General features: G+C 43.5%; 1 protein-coding gene across 3 annotated transcripts; it reads right to left on the bottom strand.

Moving 5' to 3' along the window:
- Positions 1 to 179: 179 nt before the first annotated feature.
- Positions 180 to 27,958, bottom strand: LOC113011019 (phospholipid phosphatase-related protein type 5-like). Of its 3 annotated transcripts, XM_080292881.1 has the most exons (8): positions 27,825 to 27,958; positions 27,052 to 27,259; positions 24,933 to 25,121; positions 23,685 to 23,817; positions 23,163 to 23,413; positions 22,890 to 23,093; positions 21,614 to 21,739; positions 180 to 1,576 (listed from the first exon to the last, which is right to left on the bottom strand). In XM_080292881.1, the coding sequence occupies exons 3-8, from the start codon at positions 25,095 to 25,097 to the stop codon at positions 1,547 to 1,549; spliced, it is 909 nt and encodes a 302-aa protein (XP_080149007.1). In that variant the 5' UTR covers positions 25,098 to 25,121; positions 27,052 to 27,259; positions 27,825 to 27,958; the 3' UTR covers positions 180 to 1,546. The 3 variants fall into 3 exon arrangements, with proteins under 3 accessions (XP_080149007.1, XP_080149006.1, XP_026006175.1); XM_080292880.1 differs by lacking the exons at positions 27,052 to 27,259; positions 27,825 to 27,958 and having other exon boundaries at positions 24,933 to 26,976; XM_026150390.2 differs by lacking the exons at positions 27,052 to 27,259; positions 27,825 to 27,958 and having other exon boundaries at positions 22,890 to 23,066; positions 24,933 to 26,859.

Below are 27,958 nucleotides of genomic sequence, written 5' to 3'. Positions count from 1 at the left end.
ATCCATCGGAGTGTGAATGTAGTTAGTACAGAGAAAGTGCTTGTGAGAATGGGTTTGATTGGGTGAATGCGGCGTGTTGTATAGAACGCTTTGGGTTAGAAAAGCGCTACATAAGAATCAGTCCATTTACCATCTGTGTACATTATCATCACCGGTAACTGAAACATGTGAAAGCAACATGCATATTTATTCTCTTTATTATATAGTTTTGGCACAAATAACATTTACAAGTAATATTACATTTGCAGTATTACAACATGGATATATAATTAAATCAAACATATACATTTCTTATATATTTTGTTTTGTACACCCACAGTAGATGTGCTTGGTGTGAGGTCTCGCAGCAAGCTATCAAATACGGTGCATTTCTCGGCTTTTAAAAGAACCCTATACATCGCCAGGTGTTTCATCAGATTCGAGGAGTTACCTCCTTTGACAGTATCACAGTATCAGCTTAAAGCACTTGTTGCTGCTGAGTTTGCATCTTTTGCTGTGAAGTACAGCCAGACTTTGATTGGTTCACCTTGGGCATTTTTAATCTGTAGCTCTGCTCTAAAAGAACCTACGTACCTGGGCCCGCCTACTATCCTCGGAAACGTAAAATGATTGGCTAGAATCCAAAGTGTATGACATCTCAGGAAAAAAAAGCACCGAAATAAAGCACCAAAATGTGCGCTGCTTTTCGGTCCAGTTACTACCGTTTATGTCAGAACTGGTACCATAATGGCACCAGATACCGGTACCCATCCCTAGTTATTATTAACCTCTATCTCTCTTCCACAGCATGTCTTTATCCTGTCTTCCTTCTCTCACCCCAACCGGTCGCAGCAGATGGCCCCGCCCCTCCCTGAGCCTGGTTCTGCTGGAAGTTTCTTCCTGTTAAAAGGGAGTTTTTCATTCCCACTGATGCCAAGTGCTTGGTCAAGGGGGTCATTTGATTGTTGGGATTTCTCTCTATTATTGTGGCAACTGTTGTGATTTGGTGCTATATAAATAAAATGGAAAACTGAAATGAACTGAATTCAGATTTCCAAAGACTCCTACATAACACAGACAATATCGTGGAAACCATGACAACCAATGATCTTGTCTTAAACTAGTTATTATTTATCCCTTTATCCCTCTTTATAACCTCATATATCAGATATCATGCAATCTTACTGACTTATATATGACATTAACACGTGTTACATGTATTCACATCAAATTTACATTGAATACACATATCAAATACTTTTACCCATAAAGAAAACAAATCATATATTAATTAAAATGGCTGCTACAATATCCACAGTGACATTTCTTAAGTTGACAGTACATTTACAGTAAACATTTTTTTAAACTGGGAGACCCTGGGAGAACAACACTACAGTGCAAAATAAAAGTGGCAATGATAGATTAATTCTTAAATGACAGAAAATGTTGCTGATGTAATGAGACGCAAATGAGACTGATGTAAAAAACAAAGGTCCATGAACTACACAGAATTGGTGACGTCAATCTCCCCCTTGATGTGGTTGGGTGAGGGGGTGGTCCTTCATAGTCATGTGACTTCTGTGATGGACCCTGGGCTCTACAGAAACAGTAAAGAAAAGCAACAATTCAGTCAGGGCTACTATAGCCACAAGAAGATTGTGTTTTGATACACAGGTGGGTTGTAAAGTCAACAATTGTGAGCAATTGGATAGCAGCTGATCTTGACTTTGTGGCCTGCCTATACTAATATTACTAATAATAGTAATAATACATTTTATTTAAAAGCACCTTTCAAGACACCCAAAGACACTTAACAATAAAATAAAACACATAGTAGGACAATGACAAAACAAAGAACAGTACAAAACAAGATCAAATGGACAATAAGTTCACAGTGAATATATGCAGACTTGAACAGATTTAAACTTGGGGATAGAAGAAGAAGATCGAAGTGAGCGGGCAGAAGAGGTAGTACTTAACAGCAAGGTTATGAGGGGCCTTGAAGGTGAGCAGAAGAAGCTTGTACACTATTTGGAACTTCACAGGGAGCCAGTGAAGTTCCTGGAGAACAGGGGTGATGTGCTGGTAGGAGGGGTTCTGGTAATAATGCGGGCAACGGAGTTTTGAACCAGTTGAAGCTTGGATGAATTTTGGGGGGAAACTACGTAAGAGATGTTACAGTAGTCAAGGCGGGAGATAATGAGACTATGAACAAGAATGGATGCAGACTGGGTGGAAAGAGAAGGACGAAATAGGTTAATGCTGCATAGATGGAAATAGGATATCACTGATGTGAGATTTAAAGGATAGTGAACTGTCTGGGATGACACCAAGGCTCTTAACCTGAGGTGAAGGGAAAACTGTGGAGTTATTGATAGTGAGAGTGAAATGGTTCGCCTTCAGTAGGTTGGATTTAGTGCCAGTAAGGAGGATTTCAGTTTTATCCTCATTGAGCTTAAGCTGAACCAGGATTTTAATTGGGATAAGCATTCTGTAAGAGAAGAAGGTGGGAGGGAGGAATCAGGCCTGCAGGAGAGATATAACTGAGTGTCATCAGCAAAACAGTGAGAGTGAAGATCAAATTTATGGAAAATGGTACCAAGAGGGAGGATGTATGTTATGAAGAGAAGATGGCCTAAGACTGAACTATGGGGTACACCAGAGGTGACTGGGAATAGAGTGGAATGAGTAACTTTAAGAAAAGCAGTTTCTGTACTGTGACATGAGCGAAAGCCAGTTTGAAACCTCTCGTAGATGTTATTATTAACCAGATGTGAATGAAGTTGAGCTCCGACTATTCTTTCAAGTATTTTAGAGATGAAGGGTAGATTAGAAATTGGACGGAGGTTGTTAAAGTTGTTAGGATCCAAGGAAGGTTTTTTCAGTATAGGAGTGACTGAAGCTATCTTGAATAAGGAGGGAACGATACCGGTGGTGAGTAATGAGTGAATGATAGCAGAGATGAGTGGGAGTAAGGAAGAGAGGCAGGATATCACAAGCCCTGTAGGTATAGGGTCAAGATAACACGATGGCTTTGATTTACATATAAACTCAGATATATGATGAAGATGAAAAGTGGAAAACGGCTCAAAATAGAGAAAAGGTTCTGGAGAGGGGAAAAACAGGTTTCAGAAGAATAGAAGTGTGGGGGTAAAGCATCAGAGGGTTTAAGAAGTTTGTCAAGAAGTGAAAACAGAATCCTGTTGTTACCCTCATAAGAACTGATAATACCAGAGTAGAAGCTTTGTTTGGCCTGGTTGATGGAGTCTTTATACTGGAGTACATGGCATGTATAGATTTCTTCATCAACAGTTAAACCAGATTTCTTATATCTATGCTCTAGCTGCACAGCTTTGGCCTTCAGAGCTCGGAGGTCAAAGGTAAACCAGGGAGCAGAAGAAGCGAAGGAAACAGAGTGAGTTTTTACAGGAGCCAGAGAATCAAGGACAATGACTAAACAATTATTAAAATATAACACCAAATCATCAGGAGTAGAATAGAAGTCTGGAATCTGAATATTATCCAAACTGGCAGTGAGAATGTGCATATCAATGTTCTTGATGTTGTGGAGTGAGATGAGATAGGTTGGCTTGGTTAAAGAGCAGCAGAGAGGGAGGTTAAATGAAAGGAGGAAGTGGTCAGTTATGGGAAGCAGAAAGATTAGAGGGAGTAAGACCAGAACAGCAGATCAAGTCCAAGGTGTCTCCTTTGGAGTGAGTGGGAAAGTCAATAAACTGAATTCAAAGTCCTCAAGACAGGAGGAAAAGTCTCTGGTGAGCAGAAGGTTATTATTATTTATATGGGGCGATCGTGGCTCAAGAGTTGGGAGTTCACCTTGTAATCGGAAGGTTGCCGGTTCGAGCCCCGGCTTGGACAGTCTCGGTCGTTGTGTCCTTGGGCGAGACACTTCACCCGTTGCCTACTGGTGGTAGTCAGAGGGCCCGGTGGCGCCAGTGTCCGGCAGCCTCGCCTCTGGCCCCAGGGTGGCTGTGGCTACAATGTAGCTGCCATCACCAGTGTGTGAATGGGTGGATGACTGGATATGTAAAGCGCTTTGGGGTCCTTAGGGACTAGTAAAGCGCTATATAAATACAGGCCATTTACCATATGAATGTTGAAATCTCCCATCAAACTAACATGTGGGGAGACAGATGAAAGGTGGGTAAGTAAGTTAGCAAAACCACTGAGGAAAACAGAATTAGGCTTGGGGGGCGGAGCGACAAGCAGGTAAGCTAATGCTACACTAATACTATCTGGAGTCAACTGAATCTTACAATTTACTTCAGTTCATCAAGTCAGACACAGGCTCTATCATTGAGAGGAGGCACGTAAAGGCAGACTCTAAAGGCTCAGGAGGTGGTGGATTGGCCGGAGCCAACCACATGCAAACAGCTGAAAATCTTCTTGGGGTTTGCAAACTTGTATCGTTGGTCAAGAACATTAGTGAGAGTCTCACTTCCCTCAAGGTCCCATTCCACTCCAAAGCACAGCAAGTGTTTGACTGTGTGAAGTGACTGTTTGCATCTGTGCCAGTTCTCATCCAGTCTGACAAATCCAAACAATTCATTGTGGAAGTTAATGCCATGGACTCTGGGGTAGGAGCAGGGTGCCACCAGGGATATGGGACCCGTGGCAAAAGCAAAAGCAAAATAAAAAAAACCCCAATGACTTTGGGCCCCAACGCATGCCAATCCTAAAAATATAACACTGTGCAGACATGGATCAATGTTATTTAGTTTTTAATATTGATTGGTATCTTCACATCAAACACAATATATCCATTAACGTTTTGAATGGAATTGTGGAATGTAAAAAATTTTTTTAAGGTTACAGATTTTTATTTATAATACTCTGTTTGCATTGACAACATAATAATATTTTAGTATTTTAAGTAAGCATTAGCAAAGATAAATTAAATAATCCTTTGGCTGTCAATTTTCAGGCAAAGTGTAGCCGACTGATATATATCTCTGTCATGAGATATTGTGGATCTCAAATCAGTTTCACTTAAAGCTCTCGCACACTCCAAAATATTTGCAGAGCAAAGCACACTTCTCCAATATAATAATCCAACATAATGATAATGTATTATTACCAAATAAATAGTGCAGAATAAAAATTAATTTAACCATGGGGCCTTTTTGACATAAAAGAACTCACCCCATTCTTTTGATATCAGTGGACTTTGTTCATTGTCTGAAGTGTGGGTATGGGGAGATGGGAGTGGGACAGCTAGCCTGAGCCTTGACTGGTTTGGCCAGACACCATGTCGACAGACGCAGGAAAAAGTGATTTAGTATAAATATGTACAAAGGGTTTGCCTGCATTGATTAAATATTGACTAAAATATAGAAAATATGAAACATGACGCTGGATGCTCCCTCCTGGAGTCCATCCGGCCCCCCAGCTGTATTGTTGGCATAGTGACCTGAGGCATTTTGGGACTGGACAGACCAGCAGACTGACTGTGATAATGGGGGAGGACCACTCAAAAGACTTTATGTTCCTACAGCAGCAAGATTCCAGGTAATCCACTGTGCACACACAGCAACTTTAACTTCACCCAGGACAGAATCTCCTTTCTCCACAGGATGTTCTGGTGGCTTCACTACAGGGTAGGCCATTTATATGAATACACCGTAATAAAATGGGAATGGTTGGTGATATTAAAGTCCTGTTTGTGGCACATTAATATATGTGAGGGGGCAAACTCCTGAAGATGGGTGGTGACCATGGTGGCCATTTAGAAGTCGGCCATCTTGGATACAACTTTTGTTTTTTCAATAGGAAGAGGGCCATGTGACACATCAAACTTATTGGTAATGTCACAAGAAAAACAATGGTGTGCTTGGTTTCAACGTAACTTTATTCTTTTATCTCTGTGCTCCTAGCGCAGGTTTTGTAGTGCATGACACAAGCCAACATTTGTTTGAATATTCACATTTGTTTATGTTAAGTACCTTCCTACCTGCCTTTATCTGTACCCTTAACAAGTCTGACAGTAAATCTTGCCCTAATGATTCCGGGTAAGTCTCAATTTCTTTCCATGGTGTTTTTATCGCTCGCTCTAAAAGCAATGAAGCCACCATAGAGTTGTATGTTAACCAGAGATGGGCAGCAGATTTATCAGTCAGCTTAAACCTAAACTTCTGGTCTCAGGTATGCTTAAAAACCTTTAAATTGATTAAAAATCCCAGTCTGCAATTAATACAGTACAAAATACTACATAGAGTGCACTATACAGGTCATCGGATGTTCAAGATGGGCTTTACATCTTCCAACAACTGCTCACACTGTCAAGACAATACACCAGACAATTACATCCACGCTCTTTGGTTCTGTTCACCAGTGCAGAAGTTTTGGCGCGAGATATGTGAAGACTTATCAAAGTGTCTGAAATGTAAAATTCCAACCTCCCCTTTAGTATGCTTGTTGGGAAAATTGGATGAGGTCACTACAGAAACTAATACAGTCCACATGGTTTTTACTGCCCTATGCATCGCCAAGAAAACTGTCCTCATGAACTGGAAAAATAAAAATAATCTTAATTCTAGCCAATATAGAAACCTTCTAATAGATCACATTAGTCTCGATATAGCCTCTGCCACCACATTAGATCAATCCCTCTGGGCTCCTTTGATCGGCTCCATCACCTAGTGGGGGTAGGGGGTCGTGGTTTGGTCCCGCCTTAGCTATTGTGGTTGATATGGAGTTGGGACGGGCTTAGGGCGGCTGGAGGACCCCTAGAGATGTTATCCCTGGAGGGCTTACCCCGGGGGTTGCGTTCATAACCTGGTTAGTGGCTCTGGTCGCTCTCAGAGGTTGTTCTCCTCGTGGCTGCGTGCAGCGGGGCTGGAGGATGGTCTGTACTGGTGGATGTAGGTTACTGGCCTGGTGGCCTGGCTGCCCCTGAGTGGATCCGGGGCAGGCGTGGGGGTTTGGGGTTCGGGGGTGCCTCGCCTCCGTGCTAGGGCTCTGGCTGGGCCTTGGGGGCTTCGGTCCTCGTCGGTGTGTCACCGAGGTTGTGGGCGGGTGGGTGCACAAGGGCTCAGCCCTGGCGCAGGGGGCCTCTTGTGCATCGGCCTAACTGGGGGGGCTCTTCAACTGGCGGGGAGGTTGTTCCATCCTTGCAGGAGTCCACTCTGCAGGTGGGGGAGAGACATAGGAGAGGTGGAGAATAAACTTAACCTGGGTGTCTGTTGTCTTGTGTAGTCTGGGAGACGATTGAATGTTGGGGTGGGTACAGTTTCCTCTGCGGTGGGGTAGGGTGGGCTGCCCCGGGTCCTGTGGGGCTTGGCAGTGCTACCGTAGGCCCCGGTCTGGATGGACCTGGGCTCCCTTGCCTTGGTGGGTACCAGAGGACGGGGGTGCCTACTGGGGTCAGCGGGGGAGCTGGCCCTAGGGAGGGGCATCCTCCCCTCCCTCCTTTTCCTCCCCATCCCTGACTACCTCCCTCTTCCCGCTCCACCACACTCACCCACACAGGTAGGGCCTTGGGGTGCGGGTGTGTCACAAGGGTGCAGGGGAGACATTTCCCCCCCCCTGTCCCCTTCTGGCCACCTGTGCCTCAATTTTATCTCACAACTTAGACATCCACATTACTCACACTCTCATAACACACACATATATATAGGGCCTTGAGGGTGGGCACGTTAACGGCGTCACTCCCAGTGGCTACCTGGCGGGGCCTGGCGCCTGTTGCTCGGTCAGGCCTCCTCCGGGGTGCGGGGGGCCCTCGGGCCTCCGGCCTCTGGGCCTGCGGCTCGGTTCACTCTGGCACAGCTGGCTGCCGGCAGAGCCGGCGGGCACGCCGGTGCAGCCCCCTCTAGCTTCTGCTCGGTGGCTACTGGGTGACACCTCGTCTGGGGATCCTCAGCCCTTCCCATGAGGGTGGCACGGATGCCCCTCCGGTGGTCCTCCTTGGGCTCTCGCACTCTGAGGCCTCTGGATGTCTGGGGCCTGGATCTCCTCCATGCCTGCTTCATGCCCTGGGGGGCGGGGCTATGGCTCTCTACATCCTCTTGCAGACCATTACATGTGGAAACCATTTGAATACAAGCACGCTGATCCACACAGGTGTGCACACGGGTGTTCACTGTTCGTAGACTTAAATTACACCTTTCTTGGCTTCTACTTCAAAGCACATTGTGCGCTGTCTGTCCTGCTTGCTGCACAACAACATTGAATATTTAGTATTTACTGCTGTTTACACTTAGCTAGATTAATGCGATGGTGTTGTGTTTAGTATGTTGCTTTGGTTTTTTTTTTTTTTTTTTTGCTTGTTTTCTATTCTTCTTCTCTCAACAGGTGATCCAGGAGATTTTTTTTTCTCCCCCCCTTTCTCACTGTCCCTCTCCCCTTCTGTTTTTCTTTTCCTTCCTCTTTCTCTCTCCCTTTCCTATCCCTCACTCATGTCTGTCCCGTCTGTAACATCTGAAAATAAAATAAAATAAATAATAAAAACAAAGGTCGATCAAATGGACCAATACGGCAAGGCCATGATGATCCATTTGGCAAAATAAATCCATTGGGTATCCTTGTTGGTCTTCAGACAACAATTCTGATGGCTAAAGAACCAAATGGGACAGGCAAAAAAACAAAACAAAAAAAAAAAACAGAGATGGGCAGTAACGCGTTTCGAGTAACCAGTAAAGTAAGGGATTACTATTGCAAAAAAGGTAATTAGATTACTGTTACTTTCCAGTTAGTATGCTGCGTTACTGAGTTACTAAAACCGTGATTTTTTTGCAAGAGTGTCTCGTGACAGTGACGTAAGCGAGTGTGATGTTCGTGGCAACAGCTGTGTGCAGATCAACAATGGATAATATAACAAGTGTGGCAGAGAGTATGAGCGTGCAGCGTTTAAAGCATGGAAGTACTGACCTTACTTTGAGTTTGATTCTGTAAAAAGTGACAAAATCATTAGCGTCCGCTGTTCACTGTGTGGGAAGAAAATTTCTTTTTACAGCGAAACAAACCCCTAAACGTCCGAGCAAGCACCGACAGTGCGCTGCCACGGGAATGTGAAATTCACAGAGAAACTGCCGTATCCTTCCACTGACCGCTGCGGCTCACCTGCACCAGGGCAAATATCCGCCTGCCCACTCCTGCTTTACAGGTGAAAATAGAGCAACAGGACCGCTAGTCTTTGATTTTATTTATTTTCTGCTGTGTTTTACGTGCATCTATTTGAAAGACTGAGTGTAAACACAAAAAATATTTTATTTTATGTGCAGAAAATAGGTTTAAATGCTAAACAAATTTCTTCCAGTCAGAGAATGTTGCATATAATTTAATGTTTGCTTGATGCATAAAGTTAAAAGATTAAAACTAATAAAACAAGTTTTAAAAAGAGACTTTTTCATTTGATTACATTTTGTATGATGGATTATGTAGAAAAAGTAGAATTGGGCTAAAAGATCTATTGCTTTAGTACCTATTCAGGGGATAAATCATGTTTTAAAAAGTAACTAAGTAACTAAAGACTTTTGAAAATAAGTAATCAGTAAAGTAACGGGATTACTTTTTTGGGAAGTAATCAGTAATTAGTTACTGATTACTTTTTTCAAGTAACTTGACAGACACTGATGTTAACTTCAGCATCTGTAGTCTGGTGCAAAAAGTTTGGTCCTTACTGACTCTACTTCCACGTATTCAAGTCACTGAACTGGACCTCTCCATCTTGTTTGTGACGTTAGTGCCTTTTTTAGTCTTTTTAATAGTATTATGTCATAAGTAATATATCCTCCTGGGTGGTCTCCCCCAGTCTCCCTCAGAATGCTGTTGACTCTCTGCCGGAGGTGTGAGTTGAAGATCTCACGGACTGGGGCCTCTGCCAGGCAATCCAAGTGCACCCTCACTATACATTTAGGTGTACCAGGTCTTTCCAGTATCCTCCCCCGTCACCTGATTCAACTCACCACCAGATGGTGATCAGTTGACAGCTCAGCCCCTCTCTTTACCCGGTTGTCCAGAACATATGGCCACAGGTTTGGTGATATGATTATAAAATCGATCATCAACCTGTGGCCTAGGGTGTCCTGATGCTACATGCACTTATGGACACTCTTATGTTCGAACATAGAGTTAGTTATGGCCAAACTGTGGTTTGCACAGAAGCCCAACAACATAACACCACTCGGGTTCAGATCCAGGAGGCCGTTCCCCCGAATCATACCCCTCCAGGTCTCACTGTCGTGGCCCACATGAGCATTGGAGTCCCCAGGCGGGGCACTCTCCAGCACCCCGCCCAGGGACTCCAAGAAGGCTGGGTACTCTGAACCATCACTCGGATGACAGTCAGGACCCGTTCCCCGACCCAAAGGCACAGGGACCAAACCCTCTCGTTCACTGGGAGAAACCCAGACACACAGGGAGCAAGCCGAGGGGATACTAGGATACCCACCCTAGCCCGCCGCCTCTCACCAGGGGCAACTCCAGACTAGAGATGGCACAATACCACTTTTTTCTGTCCGATACCGATACGAATATGAATCCGATATAGTGTGTTTTCTAATCAATAAAACTGCTTTTTTAATATCTTGCTGCATTTTGTATAAGTTCATACTCAAGTTTAAATAAACAACAACATTAAAGCTATTCTGTTAGACCTGTATGTAAAAAAAAATACACTGCACCCAAAATATTTCACAGTTCAGCAATACTGATCAATCTAATAAACTTAAACCTGCTCCATTCTTCCTATTCTGGTATTTTAAAGAGTACTTAGGTTGCTTAATATTTCTGCTAACTAATAGGGTTGCAAACTCCCAGCAAAAAAATAAAATAAATAAAATAGGGAACCACCACCCACCCTCCACCTCATGATGCTTAATCGATGTAATCAACTTTAATTTGATGCAGTGTGAAAAAAAATGCACCAAAATTAATTATTTTTCAAGAATAATTAAATAGATTCAACATCTTTCTTCTACAGAACTGCAGACTGCACAGATGGTACCTTCCCAAAGGAAAAAGTAGTATAGCTTACTGGGGTATATTAGACTTAACAGTTACTATATACAGTAATGGACTTCTATATACTTTACATCAGATTAAAACTTTGGGTGTAAGATTCAGACAATTATTTATTAAAAGCTAGACATTTTAAATGAGAATAAGAAAGAAAAGTATGTCTTTGTGCCCCCTTTTCCCTGTTTGTGTTTCCCCCTTTGTGAGTGTGGACGCTTCGTCTCTTTGCTCTTTAAATGCTTTGCTTCTTGTATTGATTTTTATTGATTTTTATGCTGACTTTTTTCCCTTTTTTCCGTATGAGCTTACCTGCGATAGCTTCTGGACACTTATAGATCATTAGGACCAAAGTGTTCTTAACAGAAACAGCAACATTTTTCCAGAGCTGTGGGACTCTTCCCTGAGGTTGGGAAGAGTCCCACAGCTCTGGAAAACCTCCTGTGTTGTACCAGTGCCAAAGACTTCACGCCCCAAGGACCTCAACAGCTACAGGCCGGTGGCTCTGACATCCCACCTGATGAAGACCCTGGAGCGGTTGGTCCTGGCTCAGCTTCGGCGCCTAATAAGCTCATCACTGGACCCACTTCAGTTTGCCTACCAGCCTGGCATTGGAGCGGATGATGCCGTCATTCACCTCCTACATCGTTCCCTCTCTCACCTGGAGACCGCTGGAAGCACTGTGAGAATCATGTTCTTTGATTTCTCCAGTGCCATCAACACTATTCTTCCCTCGGTTCTGAAGGACAAGCTGGAGAACTCTGGAGTGGACCATCACCTCACTACCTGGATCCTGGACTACCTCACCGACCGACCACAGTATGTGAGGACTCAGGGCTGTGTGTCGGACAGGGTCGTCTGCAGTACGGGGGCCCCACAGGGAACGCTTCTGGCTCCGTTCCTCTTCACCATCTACACTGCAGACTTCTCCCACAACTCCACCCAGTGCTTCCTGCAGAAGTTCTCTGATGACTCTGCAATAGTCGGCCTCATCACTGATGGGGACGACAAGGAGTACAGAGGACTGACTCAAGACTTTGTGGACTGGTGCCAGCTGAACTACCTCCAGATCAACGCCAGTAAAACCAAGGAGCTGGTGGTAGACTTCCGCAGGCACAAGCATTCTCCACTGCAACCACTGAACATCCAGGGTATGGACATTGAGGCTGTGGACAGCTACAGGTACCTTGGTGTTCATCTGAACAACAGACTGGACTGGACTCATAACTCAGACGCCCTGTACAGGAAAGGGCAGAGCAGGTTGTACCTGCTGCGGAGACTCAGGTCGTTTGGAGTGGAGGGCCCACTCCTGAAGACCTTCTATGACTCTGTGGTGGCTTCTGCTATCTTTTATGGCGTGGTCTGCTGGGGCGGCAGCATCTCTGCTGGGGACAGGAAGAGACTGAACAGGGTGATCCGAAGGGCCAGCTCTGTTCTAGGATGCCCTCTGGACCCAATGGAGGTGGTGAGTGACAGGAGAATGGCGGCTAAGCTGTCATCCCTGATGGACAACATCTCCCACCCCATGCAGCAGACTGTGACAGCACTGAGCAGCTCCTTCAGTGGGAGACTGCGGCACCCACGGTGTGGGACGGAGAGATTTCGCAGGTCTTTCCTCCCCACTGCTGTCAGACTCCACAACAAAGACTTTAACTGAACAAACACACACATCCACACATGTGCAATAACACTAAGTGCAATAATCTTTTCTGGCATCGTTGTATTTTTACTCAGTTGTATATAGCATTCGTATTCTATTTTTATCTTATTGTATATTTTTATTCTATTTTATTCTACTGTATATAGTATATTATTTTATTCTATTCTGTACAGCTGTGTACTGTATTTATTCTTATTGTATTCTAATTTTTGCGTCATAACTTTTGCACTGTCCACTTCCTGCTGTGACAAAACAAATTTCCCACGTGTGGGACTAATAAAGGTTATCTTATCTTATCTTTATAGTTACCTTATCCTCAGCGCTCCGTGTGTCTGTGGCCTAAACACAGCTGATTACAGCGTCTGGGCACCGAGCAGCCTCAATAGCCTGGAATGGTGCTAACCGCTAGGCTAACTAGCAACAAGATGCCTTCCCTCTCCACAGATGACTACCACAGCCTCCTGCAGAAGATTGCAGTACTGGAGACAAAAATTCATCGCTTAGAAGTAAACGTGGAGGTAAATGGACTGTGTGGAAATGAAACAACCTTGCCTTTGATTCAAAACAATGGCGATGAGCAAGCTAGTACACAGCTAAGGAGCACAGATAACATGACCAAGAAAGTAGACTTTGTGCACTATTATAAATCCTCAAGTGATAATCCCCCCTTGGACTGTCTTGGTGCAAAACCAAGACATAAATTATGTCTCCTGGAAGGGGGAGGACGTACCACAGGCAGGGCACAGCGAGCTGAAATCTCTGAAACCGACTGGCCTTCACTTCCTACAAGACAGAGAAGCTCTTCTACCCCTGTATACGAGAGTGTGAGCAGGAGAGGAGGAGGGGTTGCTATTGTTAAATTCTTCACAGAAAAAATCCAAAAGATTAGACAAGCAATTGGTACATCAACAGCAGATCCAGGATATGTACTGTGTCCACCAAAAAACTGTTTAAACACCATGAAACAGTTTCACCCTATTAACAGCAAAGACCTGGAGGACATCTTAGGTCAACTGAACTCCTCCTCCTGCTGTTTAGATGTCCTGCCAACAAGTTTTTTCAAAAAGGTCTCAAAGACTTTAGAGTCAGACCTGTTACAGATCGTCAACTTTTCCTTAATGTCAGGTGTGTTTCCGGAACCACTAAAAACTGCTGTAATAAAACCTATACTGAAAAAGGACAATCTTGACAAGACACAAATGAACAACTACAGGCCGATCTCAAATCTCCCATTTTTAAGTAAGATCATTGAAAAAGCAGTTTCTCAACAGCTCAGTTACTTCTTAAAACAGAATAATTGCTACGATGCCTTCCAGTCAGGTTTTAGACAGAACCACAGCACTGAAACCGCTCTGACCAAAGTGTTTAATGACATATGTCTGAATACAGACAGTGGAAAAATGTCAGTCTTAGTTTTACTGGATCTCAGTGCAGCATTTGATACAGTTGACCACAACATATTACTCAAACGACTGGAGAACTGGGCCCTGTTTCAGGAAGCCGGTTTAGTGGAAAAACTGAGTAAGTATACCCTGAGTTAACGAAAACTCTGGGTTTTCAGTTTCACAAAGCGAGTTCAGCTGCAGCCTGAGTGAGTCACTATGACGACACACTCCGTGAAGCTAACCTGCCCCCTAGCAGGTTTACTACAACTAACCCTGACTGTCTCCGCCGCTTTGTCGGAAACCTGACAGTAGGAAGTGTCAGACATGGCGTGCCACTTCCTTGAAGAGCCAGTAGATCGTGAAGCCCAAATTCTCCGCAGAGCTCTCCGCCGGGAGAGAGTGATCATTTCCTGATGATTTTCTGTGCGAACGTTACCGTTTCTCAGCACAATCTATAATTTATTTGAATAACATCCTCAGGCCATATATTACGCATGTGACACATCGCGGACATGCTCTCAGTTCATTGCATATTATTTGTATTGCACTTCGGTTTCTTGCAAACGGGAGCTTTCTGTATAATATTGGTGACGCTGAGCACGTTTCCAAGGCTACCGTCTGTCGGGCAGTCAGGAATGTTACAGTTGCACTGAAACGTCTCCTGTACTCGTCTGTGGTGTTCCCCGGTCATAGACCCACAAGATTCATCAAAGAGGGATGCCACAAAATTGCAGGTATCAGGATGACCAAAACTTAATTTATGATGTGGTGATACTTGGACTACTACTTAAATTGCACATTTATTTTCAGGGTTCCCAGGCGTGATTGGCTGTATAGATGGCACTCACATTCCAATCATTGCTCCTTCAGTAAATGAAGGAGACTATGTGAACAGGAAGTCTTTCCACAGCATTAAAGTACAGGTACATAGTTCCCTGTAGCATGTCAAACTAACAAATTATTTCATTATAGTAATGGATGCTAATTTGTGTTCTCTGCACTGTGAAGATCATATATGATGCTGCCAACATTATCACAAATGTGGAAGCCAAGTGGCCAGGCTCTGTCCATGACTCACAAATATTCCGTGAATGTACACTGAGCACAAAATTTGGACATGGTGAGTTGAGAATACTTTAAAATATATAAAGACCAATTGCTTCAGGGACATTTGAACTGAAGTGTACCCTTCTGTCTTAGGAGAGTTCACTGGCTACTTGCTTGGTGATAGGGGGTATCCATGTTTACCCTATTTGCTTACCCCTTACCCTGACCCTGAACCGGGCCCACAGCAGCGATATAATCTGGCTAATTGCAGGACAAGAGCCAGAATTGAAATGACTATCGGAATGCTTAAGGCCCGGTTCCAGTGCCTGCAAAGACTCAGGGTCACCCCAGAAAGGGCATGTGACATTATTGTGGCATGTGTGATTCTTCACAACATTGCCACAATTAGAGGAGAACACTGTCCTTCTGAACCAAACATCAGCAGTGATCCAAACCATGAACATCCTGACCCTCCCACGGACATACAAGATGGAAGAGCAGTCAGAGACACCATATGTCACAATCATTTCTTTTGACCCATCACCTCAACATGTTGAAAGAAGAATAAACAGATTTTTTGTTCAACTGGCTTTATTGGTCACCTGTATTTCCTGTACACAAAGTATTAAAAGATGTAAACCTCATAAAGTGTCTTTGTTGCTTCCTCCTCTGTAACAGCTGTCAATGTTTCTTCATTATTTTCCTGTAGTAAAGAAATAAACAACATTGCTGTTCTACTGTAAACTCATATAATCTGTGGAGTATTACTCACAACTGCATGTTGGTCTGGCTCAACAGGAGGCTGCACCAGATGCAGTACACCACCACCATCAACTGATAGAATATGAGGTTTATACAGGTCACTTATAACTTACAAGGGACCAAATGGCAATTAACAAACATACCAATCACCTTACACTTCATTGTCATTATGCTCTCAAAGACAACCAAGGCTGAGGGAAGGCAAAATCAGTAGGAAAATAACTTCACTACAAAATAATCCATTATGGTAAAGAGTTTATCAAATGAATGAGCAGCACTGCAAAGGTGACTGTGAAGAAAGGATGTATGCACATCATGTATTATTTTGAATTTACCCCCTATGTAGGCACTTGTGTCTTGCGGGGTTATTGACTCAGAGGATGTCCCCGCAGAGATGCCTTCGGCCACAGGGCGCCCACTGTTTTGGCTGAGGGCCAACTGCTCAGGCTCTGTGAGTGGTGGTGGTGGAGGACCCCCACCTGTTTTTCGGGCCTCCGCTTTTTTTCTGTTGGCTATAACGGGCCACATTTGAGCATACAGAGTAAGCAAATATGTACTTGTAATGTGCTCAGATAATTTCAATAAGTGCTTACAGAAAGAAAATTAATGTAGCCTCTAACTGCAATTGATTTACATCGGACAAACAGACCAAGCACTATGGCTCATAATACAATTACACCTTACCTGTTTGGACTATATTTTTATATTTCATTTTTACTTGCTGCCAGGCACGTTTGGGGCCTGTTGGGTTGCACCTGCGCTCACATCACATCACAAAATAAAATGTATAAAATAACAAATAAAATAACATATGATAAAATAACGTGTTAAATGGGTGGAAATCCCTCGATCAATGTTTAAATTAACACTCACGCATTGACTCTGTCGGCTATGTTTTGCCATGCATGCTTTTGCAGCTGTGGCTGTGTTACTTTTTTCCGCGGAATTTGCATGTTATCGGCATATGCTGCCATCAGAATTTCGGCCTCAAGCGCTGTGAAATACATTGACCGCGCCTTCTTTCCCTCCGTCTCCATGGTGACTCGCTTAATCTGTGCTCCGCTTATCAGGGCTTTATGCATCCTCGTCCGCGCGCTTCACTTGGGGTTAAAGCAACTCCGCGTTGACTGAACTAATTGTTATCAGCCTTTCTGAAACGGAATATTCCGAGTTGGACAGTTCGGGGTTACTCAACCGTGAGTGTCGTTTTTCACTCTGAGTTTTCCAAACCGGCTTCCTGAAACAGGGCCCAGGGCAGGTCTTTCAGGAACTGTACTATACTGGTTCAAAACATACTTAGAAAACAGGAAATACTTTGTATCAATAGGTAACTTCACATCTGAGCAGACAAGTATCACATGTGGAGTTCCCCAAGGTTCCATCTTAGGACCCCCTCTGTTTAACATCTACATGCTCCCACTGGCACAGATTATAAAGAACAACAAAATAAACTACCACAGCTATGCAGATGACACACAAATATATATCACAATGTCACCAGGAGACCGAGGCCCTGTACAGGCTCTTGGTAAATGCATTGAGGAAATCAATGACTGGTTGTGCCACAATTTTCTCCAGCTAAACAAAAACAAAACTGAAGTAATAGTCTTTGGAGCCAAAGAAAAACGATTACAGGTCACCAGAGAACTTCAATCCGTACATCTAAAAACCACAAACCAGGCGAGAAATTTGGGTGTAGTGATGGATGCAGACCTAAACTTAGAAAAACACATTAAGACAATAACAAAATCAGCTTACTATCACCTCAAGAATATATCAAGGATAAAAGATCTGATGTCTCAACAGGACCTGGAAAAACTAGTCCATGCATTCATCTTTAGTAGGCTTGATTACTGTAACAGCATCTTTACAGGTCTACCTAAAAAAATCAGTCAGACAACTACAGCTCATTCAGAACTCTGCTGCTCGAGTCCTCACTAAGACCAAAAAAGTGGACCACATCAGTCCAGCTCTGAGGTCTTTACACTGGCTGCCTGTCCGTCAGAGGATAGACTTTAAAGTCCTGATGCTGGTCTATAAAGCTCTGAATGGTTTAGGACCAAAATACATCAGTGACCTCCTGACCCAGTATGAACCTTCCAGATCCCTCAGGTCATCTGGATCCGGTCTTTTATCAGTTCCCAGAGTCAGAACCAGACACGGAGAAGCTGCATTCAGCTTTTATGCTCCTTATATCTGGAACAAACTCCCAGAAAGCCTCAGATCAGCTGAAACACTCAGTTTATTTAAATCCAGGTTGAAGACTCACCTGTTCTCAGCTGCATTTGAATAAAGCACCAAATCCACACTTTTAAGCTTAAATTTCAAAACTAACATTTTAACTACTGATTTTATCTATTGTTCTGCTTTTATCTGTTTTGATTTTATATACTGTTTTGTTTGTTTGTTAATTAGTTTGTTTGTTTGTTTGCTTGTTTTAATCAATTTTAAATCATGCTTTTTATTTGTTTTTATTTCTAATGTCTCTGTAAAGCACTTTGAATCACCTTGTTGTTGAATTGCGCTATACAAATAAACTTGCCTTGCCTTGTTCATGCCCTATCGGCCCCCCTGGCTAAACTTTGCTAGATCCGCCCCTGCACAGTTACCAGCCGTCAGCTACGTAGAAAAAGATCAGCTTAACGCTGGAATGCTTTACAAACATTCAGAGATGAACTTACACACGTGTTTTACTTCTCTCTGGGATAACTTTGTCGGAGATGAAATGCTGGTTTGGTAGCGAGGCTACAAATACACACAGGCGCTCTATCACGTGACGCATACTGCTCTACGGTTATGAGCCGAGTTATGCCGTGTCACAAGTTTTGTGAGGTGCTTTTTTGATATTTAATGGATTGGATTACATTTTTTTATTTCTCTCCGATATCCGATCCAGTAATTTACGTCAGTATCGGACCCATACCAATACGTAATATCGGATCGGTCCATCTCTACTCCAGACTGAGACAGAGTCCAGCGCCTCTCCAGGTGACTGGTTCCAGAGCCCAAGCCGTGCGTTGAGGTGAGCCCGACTATATCTAACCGGTACCTCTCAACCTCACGCACTAAATCAGGCTCCTTCCCCACCAGAGAGGTGACATCCCATGTCCAGACTGCTAGTCTTGGTAGCCGGGGATTGGTTCGCAAGGGCTGCTGCCCAGCACACAATGCACCTGACCCCTACGGTGCCTTCTATGGGAGGTGGGCCTGCAAGAGGATGGGCCCATGTCCCTTATTTGGGCTGTGCCCAGCCGGGCACCCATGGACTAAGGCCCGGCCACCAGATGCTCTCCCTCGGGCACCCTCCCCGGGCAGGGTGAACTGTTCCCTTGGTGTTCTACTCATAGGCATCTTCTGAATCACTCTTTGTCTGGTCCCTCAGCCAAGACCATTTTGCCATGGGAGACCCTACCAGGAGGCCCTACCAGGGGGCAGAAGCCCCCAGACAACATACCCCTGGGATCCTTGGGACACACAAACACAAACCCCTCCACCACGATAAGGTAGCAATTTGCGGAAGGGAGAAAATTGTCGGGTGGTGGAAGGTATAAGTTGAGGATGTCCTTAATCCCACTGGCACATCTTCCGTGGAGGAAGCAGAGTCTGGGGATGAGGGGGATGACCCTCCAATCCCTGGGCACAAGGTCACTGAGGCAGTTAAACAACTCCTTGGTGGCAGAGCCCCTGGGGTCGATGAGGTCCGCCCTGAGTTCCTGAAAGCTCTGGATGTTGTAGGGATGTTGTGGTTGGCACGCCTCTACAGTATTGCGTGGAGATCAGGGGTGGTACCTCTGGATTGGCAGACCGGGGTGGTGGTTCCCATCTTTAAGAAAGGTGACCGGAGGGTGTGTTCCAACTATAGGGGGGCACACACCTCAGCCTCCCTGGGAAAGTTTGTGCCAGGGTGCTGGAAAGGAGAGTCCGTCCGTTAGTCGAACCTCAGATACAGAAGAACAATGCAGTTTTTGTCCTGGTCGCGGAACACTGGACCAGCTCTTTATCCTCTCAAGGATACTTGAGGGTGCATGGGAGTTTGCCCAACCAGTCTACATGTGTTTTGTGGACTTGGAGAAGGCATTTGACCGTGTCCCTCAGAGTGTCCTATGGGAGGTGCTCCGGGAGCATGGAGTGTTTGGCCCATTGCTACGGGCCATTCAGTCCTTATACAACCATTGCAAGAGCTTGGTATGCGTAGCCGGCAATAAGTCGGACTTGTTCCTGAAGGGTGATGGACTCCGCCAGGGCTGCCTTTTGTCACAGATTCTGTTCGTAATTTTTATGGACAGAATATCTAGGCGCAGCCAAGTGGCGGAAGGCTTTTACCTGGGTAGTCTCAGAATCTCATCGCTGCTTTTCACAGATGATGTGGTTCTGTTGGGTTCATTGCGTGATGGCCTCCAGCTTGCACTGGAACGGTTTGCAGCCGAGTGTGAAGCGGTGGGAATGAGAATCAGCACCTCCAAATCTGAGGCCATGGTCCTCAGCCAGAATGGTAAATGGACTGATTCTTACATAGCGCTTTTCTACTCTCCCGGAGTACTCAAAGCGCTCTATACAACATGTCACATTCACCCAGTCACACCCATTCTCACAAGCACTTTCGCTCTACTTAGTGCTGTCTAACTACATTCACACACATTCATACTCCAATGGATGCATCGGAGAGCAACTTGGGGTTAGTATCTTGCCCAAGGATACATGACATGCAGACTGGAGGAGCCAGGGATCGAACCACCAACCTTCTGATCAGTAGGTGACCTGCTCTACTTCCTCAGCTACAGCCACCCCAAAAAAAGCCCACGCTGGATCAGGGACGAGTTCCTGGTCCAAGTGGAGGAGTTTAAGTATCTCGGGGTCTTGTTCATGAGTGACAGGAGAAGGGAGCGGGAGATCAACAGATGGATTGGTGCTGCGGCTGCAGTGATGCGGACGCTTTACCGGTCCGTTGTGGTGAAGAGAGAGCTGAGTGTAAAATTTCAATCTCAATTTACCGGTCGATCTACGTCCCTACCCTCACCTATGGTCACGAGCTGTGGGTAGTGACTGAAAGAACGAGATCGCGGATACAAGCGGCAGAAATGAGCTTCCTCTGATGGGTGGCTTGCCCTGTCCCTTAGAGATAGTGTGGGAAGTTCAGCCATCCGGGAGGGGCTCAGAGTAGAGCTGCTGCTCCTCCACATTGAAAGGAGCCAGTTGAGGTGGATCGGGCATCTGACAAGGATGCCCCCTGGGATGCCTAGGTGTGGTGTTCCTGGCATGTTCCAGCGGGAGGGGGCCCAAGGGCAGGTCAAGGACACGCTGGCGAGATTATATCTCTCGGCTGGCCTGGGAACGCCTTGGTGTTCCACCGGAAAAGCTGGAGGAGATGGCTGGGGAAAGGGAGGGGTGGGCTTCTCTGCTTATGCCCCCGTGACCCAGCCCCGGATAAGCAGAAGAAGATGGATCGATGAATGGATGGATGGACGTTTGTGCTTCTGTTCTGGTTAATCAAATTCTACAGTTTTTTTTAGGTTTTCACTTTGGATTACTTAAAACACATATAACACTAAGTGTCAATTTATGAATGCAGTTTGATAACCAAGCTTGCTAGCATTAGCTGATGGCTTTGTACTCCACCTTCCAAATATGGCCGCTTCTGGCTCTAAAAAGCAACATGATGCCCAAAAATAAATAAATAAATAAATAAATACAATGTTAAGATTCAAATATAGGAGTATCGAAGGTAACAGGTAACGCCACTGTTGCTATCTATCCATGTTTTCAACCACTAGCCCTAACAGCATGGTATAAAGTGCAGTCCTTTATACCTTACCTTATCACTGGTCTCCATATTGTGATTGACTTCAGGGGAAACCTCATCGGTATTAGCCGTGCCTGAGTCTGAGGGACTCTGGGGAATCACAGGTCTCTTTTTGAAATACTGAACCACAAAAACAACCTAGGAAGAGATAGAAGAAAAGTTGAATACATTTGATCATTCAAAATTATTCCTTTCACACGGATCAACCATTTGGATTGCAAGTACTTCCCTGTTACTGCAGGGAAATAGAGCTCTATTATTTTTGTTTACATTGTTTCTGTGACCCAGATCTTTGTCCCCACTAAGACTGTTGTTCACGAAGTGGAAAAAATTAATTCATGTTCATCCATGCAAGCACAGCTTGTGTGTGTGAGAGTATCTTGCAGCAGTTTAGTCCATTAGATCGGTTTTCTATTAAGGAAAGAGTCTAAATATGTTTGACCAAGTTACACAATGATGTGCAGAAGTAAGGTGCTGAACTTACTCTTGGAAAGATGAATTATTTTGAAAAGCTGCTTGAAAGTGTGCTTTAAATTGTACCGTTTTTTCTGACTTTGAATAAATGACTAAAATTTCAGTAAAACTTGCCCTCCATCCAGCACCTGTACCTCTGAAGAACCAGGAAACAGGCAGGGATAATCATCACAGACCCCTCACACCCTGGACACAGACTCTTTGACCTGCTACCCTCTGGCAGATGGTATAGAAGCCTGCAGACTGGGACCAACCAACACAGGAACAGTTTCTTTCCCCTCGCCATCTCCCTCCTAAACAGTTGAACTGTCACACTGCTCCCACTCCTAGACTGCAACTGCACCTTATGTACATTCTGTGATTGTACACATATACATACACACACATATATATATACATACACACACACACACACATACACACACACACATATACATACACACACACACACATATATATATACATACACATACACACACATATATATATACAGACACACACACACATACACACACAGACACACACACACATACACACACATACACATACACATACACATATATACACATACACATACACATATATACATACACACATACACATATATACATACACACATACACATATATATATATATATATATATATATATATATATATATATATATATATATATATTTACAAATAAGCAGTCATTTAACTTCAGGTTTGAGCTAGCATAAAATGCTGTGTTTATTGGCATATCTGTTTTTCATAATGACCCACTAATGAAGTCTACACTGATATGAATAAGTCTAATAATAACAGGAACTGACCAGAAAGACAGCAACAGCAGCACCAATGCCTTGTCCTGCTATAACATCACTCCAGTGGTTACGATATTCAGCCACTCTGTTGATGCCTGTTAGCAAAGCCAGACTGACCAATGAGAGGCTGACAAAGGGCCCAGCCAGACGCCCCACTGCAGATCCAACGCAGGACATGATGTACATCTGAAAAGGAAGATTATTTCTCTGACACTTTAACCAAATATTACTTTATTGACATTGGTGAAGACTGTTGGATTATTTAAAGACAGATCTACTCACTGCCAAGTAAACAGCTAAGTAGACACTGAGTGCAGCCTCTTTGCAGGGAAATGTCTTCCTGGCTCTGATGATGTCATCAGGGTCACCAGTACAGCCATCTGACTGGCTCACAAAGAACGCTGTATCCTGGCAGCCGAGAGCAGTGTAATTGGGCTGGCACACAGACAGGAAGTAGGGAGCCAGACTTCCTGTGACCATCTGACCAGTACTAACAAAAATGTCTGTTGTAAACAAACCAAAGACAAAGACACCTACAGAAAGACACACAGGTGATATTTGTAAACAACTTAAACCAACATAACTATTGCATAACTCACATAGGCTACATTATAGACGGTTCATTTAAATTCTGTGAAAATGGCCATTTTAAACATAGCTGATCCTAAAACGTTAGAAGAGACACCATAATTGTGTTTAGCTCTACAGTAGCCCAGAACATTATTATAAGGACATTTTAAAAATGTCAGACACGACAACTGGGTTAATCAATGGTGGGAATATTTTGGGCTGGTCTTACATTACCAAGGAAACGGACAGTCCTGCGCACCATGGGGTTAACATAGCAGCAGTCTCCCACGACAACAACCTTCTCCTGCTCATAAAAGTTGTTTGAGTTGTAGTAAAAGAGGAAGATGACTACTTCCACCCCTGAAATCTGAAAAAGAAGGAAAAAAACAGAATGAAAAACAAAATAAATTAAATAAGAATAAATTGGAGAAAATGTTAGCTGTAGTATACAGTACTGAAAAGTTTGCAGTAATGATGGCGTTGTCATATTCCAGTAATTTGCTGCAATGATGTAGCTTTGATTTTAAAAGTTACTATTAAATCAAATTTTTATTTGTTCACATGTTTTTATGTGATATGTTATTGACATGCAGTAAAACCCATATCATGTATCAGCATTAGCATTTGACATTTTGTTGAGAAAAAAAATATTGAAGGTTCATCCTCTGCTATTTTAGCCACACACTAATTTTGACCCATTGAAGAGAAAACATCAGCAGAGCTAATGCAGAGGTGGGCGGGGCCTACCAAACAGCCACGTACAGCAACCACAAACAGCAGAAAAGACAAACACAGCCACCATGATGTTACCCTCCAGTTTGTGAAATCCCATTATGAAGCCTTATTGCACGTTTCATCTTCACCTTTTTAGTATTTTAAAATTATATGCGATGGGCGTGGTTCTGACTGCAACTCCGTTAACGTCGACTAACAACCCGTCAATCACACAATCAGGAAACATACACTGGATAATCATCCTCTCTGACACTTAAAATAACCACAATTTACAAAACTGACCATAAGCTCATCAGCAAAGTGTTTACAGAGGGTGAATATTAGAGACTGAGACTGAGCAGGTATGGGAAAGACAATTTCCCAGCTGAACATCAGACTCAGTTTCCCCATGAATATCAGTATGGTGTGGAAGGAGGACAGAGCTTCCAGATAAAGGATACAGGTGGAACAACACCAACACATGGAGAAAGTTTGCACATATCCACTCGAACAGCATGCCTGCCTCACCCTGCCGTGACGGTGGGGGGTTCAGAGATATTGATGACTTTGAGAAGGTGTTGTGGAACTTTGTTCCAGCACTGCTGAAATCACCTGCAGAGACCTGCTGCAATACTTATGTTCAATACTTATTTTACCTGCTGTGAAATGCACAATAATGCATGGTTCCATCCACTGCAGATATCGACTAACTGACAGATACTAACAGTCCTTTAACATGCATGGCTTTCTGTAGCTCTATTGACTTACCAGTACAACAGGTAGTCCGCTCACCACAGAGTACAGTATTATAGGTGGCATGCGGCTGTTCTGCTCAGGTCCAGGATCAGGTTTGGTCAAAGTGGGATCTCTACAAATGAAGCCCTGCTCTGCTGGACTGAAAGTGTCAGTGAACTCACAGTAGTAAACCAGCATGACTGTAGCAGCGAGTATCACCACCTGGAAGTACAGCATGATGGAGTCAGCATCGGTTACCACATTAGTCCAGTTGAACAGGAAAATCCAGCTTTTTGAGGTCTTTGCTGCTGATGTAATGAAGACAAAGTAGCCATTCAAATTTCAGTCACCATTTTTTTCCAAATCCAGTTTCAAGATTTCTGTTTTTTGTCACTATAATTGGAAATCCAGCCCTCACGGTTTATCACCCAGTTTTGGAACAATAAATGTCGAGCAATACAGAGGTTAGGCACAAAAATCTAAATGCAGACAGTGATGATGATTCTACTGATGACCAGGCTGTTAGAGGAAAGCCACAGTGACTCTGTGAGTGGGAAACCTCGTCCTTCCACTCCTGTGACTTTACTGAATCATCTGAGTGGACCGGCGAGCTCATTCTGTTTCAGTGAACAATCTCTAAAGAGTCACTTACAGTCTGTTGAACACAAACTCACTAAAGAGCAGGTCGAGTGAATGGGAGATAGCATTGAGAGCTTTTCAATACACGTCACAGGTTAGGTCAATAGACTGTAAATAAAAGATGAATGTAATCACGTGTCATCTGACATTTTAAAGTTTCTAAATGTGATTTTTTTTGTTGTGACAGACATAGAGAACCAAACAAAAGAAGACAGTTTTTAAAAATTTTAAACATTTCAATTCATTTTGGGGTTTTGGTCATTTCTGTAACACCTCCAGAAAGTCTTTACTCCTATTTGGAGAAAGATCAAATAAATCTAAGCTTTGTTTAATCATTCTACCTCACTACAAAGAGCTACATAGTTGTTAAAATGTATGCCTGACATGTCTACTTAGATCAAAAAACTGTTTCAAAAAGCTACTGAAAATAATGGGAAACCCATCTGATAACCCAGCCATGGGGGAGCCACAGGCCAGTGGAGTCCCAGTGCTAGTCCTAAGCCCAGATAAATGGGGAGGTTCCCTGGTACTCAGGTTGTTGCACTTTACTTATTGTATTTTCTTATTACTTGTCATTTCTGTTTGTTAAAAAACCAAAACAAAAAACCCAACTATTTATTTATTACTAAAAAAAAAAACAAACAAAACAAAACCCTTCCTCTTCTTCATTATTTTTGTTTCTTTTCACTCCGGGACCGTGTGTACATAATTTTGTTCCACCTCATGTTAACATGTGATGCGAATGACAAATAAAGCTCCTTGAATCCCTGTGTATGATCCACAAACAGGATACCCTTTATATGCTGGACATTATCTTACAATTTGTCACGTCCATAATAATATCCCTATAATATGAAGCATCTCGCATTATGCAATTAAAAATGACAGAAATCTCTATATCAATAACAAAGTAATTTATGATATGAAAAAGGTTCTTTGTTACATGTATTAGGTCCAAGTCAGTTTTTTTGTTTTGTTTTTTTTAATGTTTACTCCGGTATCGGGCATCCTGCACCAGCTATCCGATTTGGAGCGTAGCAGAGACATTTCTGCACTGCTCGGGGAAAGGCAAACTCAGAAACAGCGTTTACCTGTCGAGTTAGGCCAACTAGGACAAAAACAAACAAAACGAAGAAGAAAAAAAGACCAAATTAGATCTTAAATATGAATAACCTCTTGTCAATTGTCTTCAGCAGGGAGAAAGCATCTAAACTACTAGGTTGATTAATATGAAAGTCACAAGGCAGAAATCAGCAAACTGCTGCTTCACCGATTCCCAAAGAGCCATTAGTTGAATAGCTCAAAGCCTAATTTTCTAGAGATAAAATAAATAAGCCAAACCATTTGCAGTGAAATATATTTCTATTCCGATTTGTTGGATCTTCCAACGATAGCCTGCTGTTGTATATTCAAGCAGAACATACAGCAGAAGGCCATTTTTAAGCAGTTTAACCAACTTGGACAATTTTTAAAGTTCTGGGTTACAAAAGTCCCCTAACCTTTAAGAACTTACCAGTGCTTCATTTGCCTCTAGTCATTGCAGAGTTGCCTCTGCATTGTTCATCTCATCTATGTTGTTAAAAGGCTAATCCAGAGGCAATACACCGGCATCAACAGGTTCAGTGCTGCAAGATTAACGGAGGCTCTGAACTCCTCACGGAGGTCCCCGACTTCTCTGATCAGCTCTCTCCCCATGGTTATACATTTTTAGAAGGCTGCATCTGTTAAAAAAAAAACAATAACACAAAGAATACTGGCTTGTGATAAACTGGACAAGCATTGTGATGAGAAAAACAACGATATTCATAAGTGATGGCTTCACATTTTGCATTCATGTTCAAGTAGTTCAATCTGTTAGAACTATTTACAATTTAGCCTGTTCATAAAATGTCATAGTACAAAATTTTAGAACTGGCCTGAGACTCTCTGGAATCTAAAAAAGCAAAATAAGATGATATTCAGCAGCATAAATTAGTGTTTTGAAGTTAAGATTACAATGTAATTGTGATGCAGCTTATTGTTTCAAAGCATACAGTCGTTAGAAAAGGTACTGAACGCAGACTATTTGCTGGGGAGGCTGCATAGCTGTGTAGGTTGGCGAAAGGAGCTGACCGGGGGATCATGATGGTTGCTAGTAGTGGGTTGGGGGGGCAGACTGCAGAGTGGTGGAGCCTGTTTAGAAACATGTTTAAAAATTGTCACACTGCGACTGAACGGACTCATGCGCAGGCTCTAGGTCTTGAAAGCACAAGAGTCTTTATTATGATACACCAGGTGATTATTTACAAAAGTGAGGGGAAAGCCGGGCTCCGGGGGTCCACACCACGAACGGGAAAGACGCCGATAGTCACACACACACTCCGTCCACTCCTCTTCACACTCCACTCACTCGGGTAACACAGGGATTGGTCCAGGGAATC

The sequence above is a fragment of the Astatotilapia calliptera genome, chromosome 18 (genome assembly GCF_964374335.1).
Source record: "Astatotilapia calliptera chromosome 18, fAstCal68.1, whole genome shotgun sequence".
NCBI classification, from domain to species: Eukaryota; Metazoa; Chordata; class Actinopteri; order Cichliformes; family Cichlidae; genus Astatotilapia; species Astatotilapia calliptera.
This window is presented reverse-complemented; position numbering and strand designations above follow the sequence as displayed.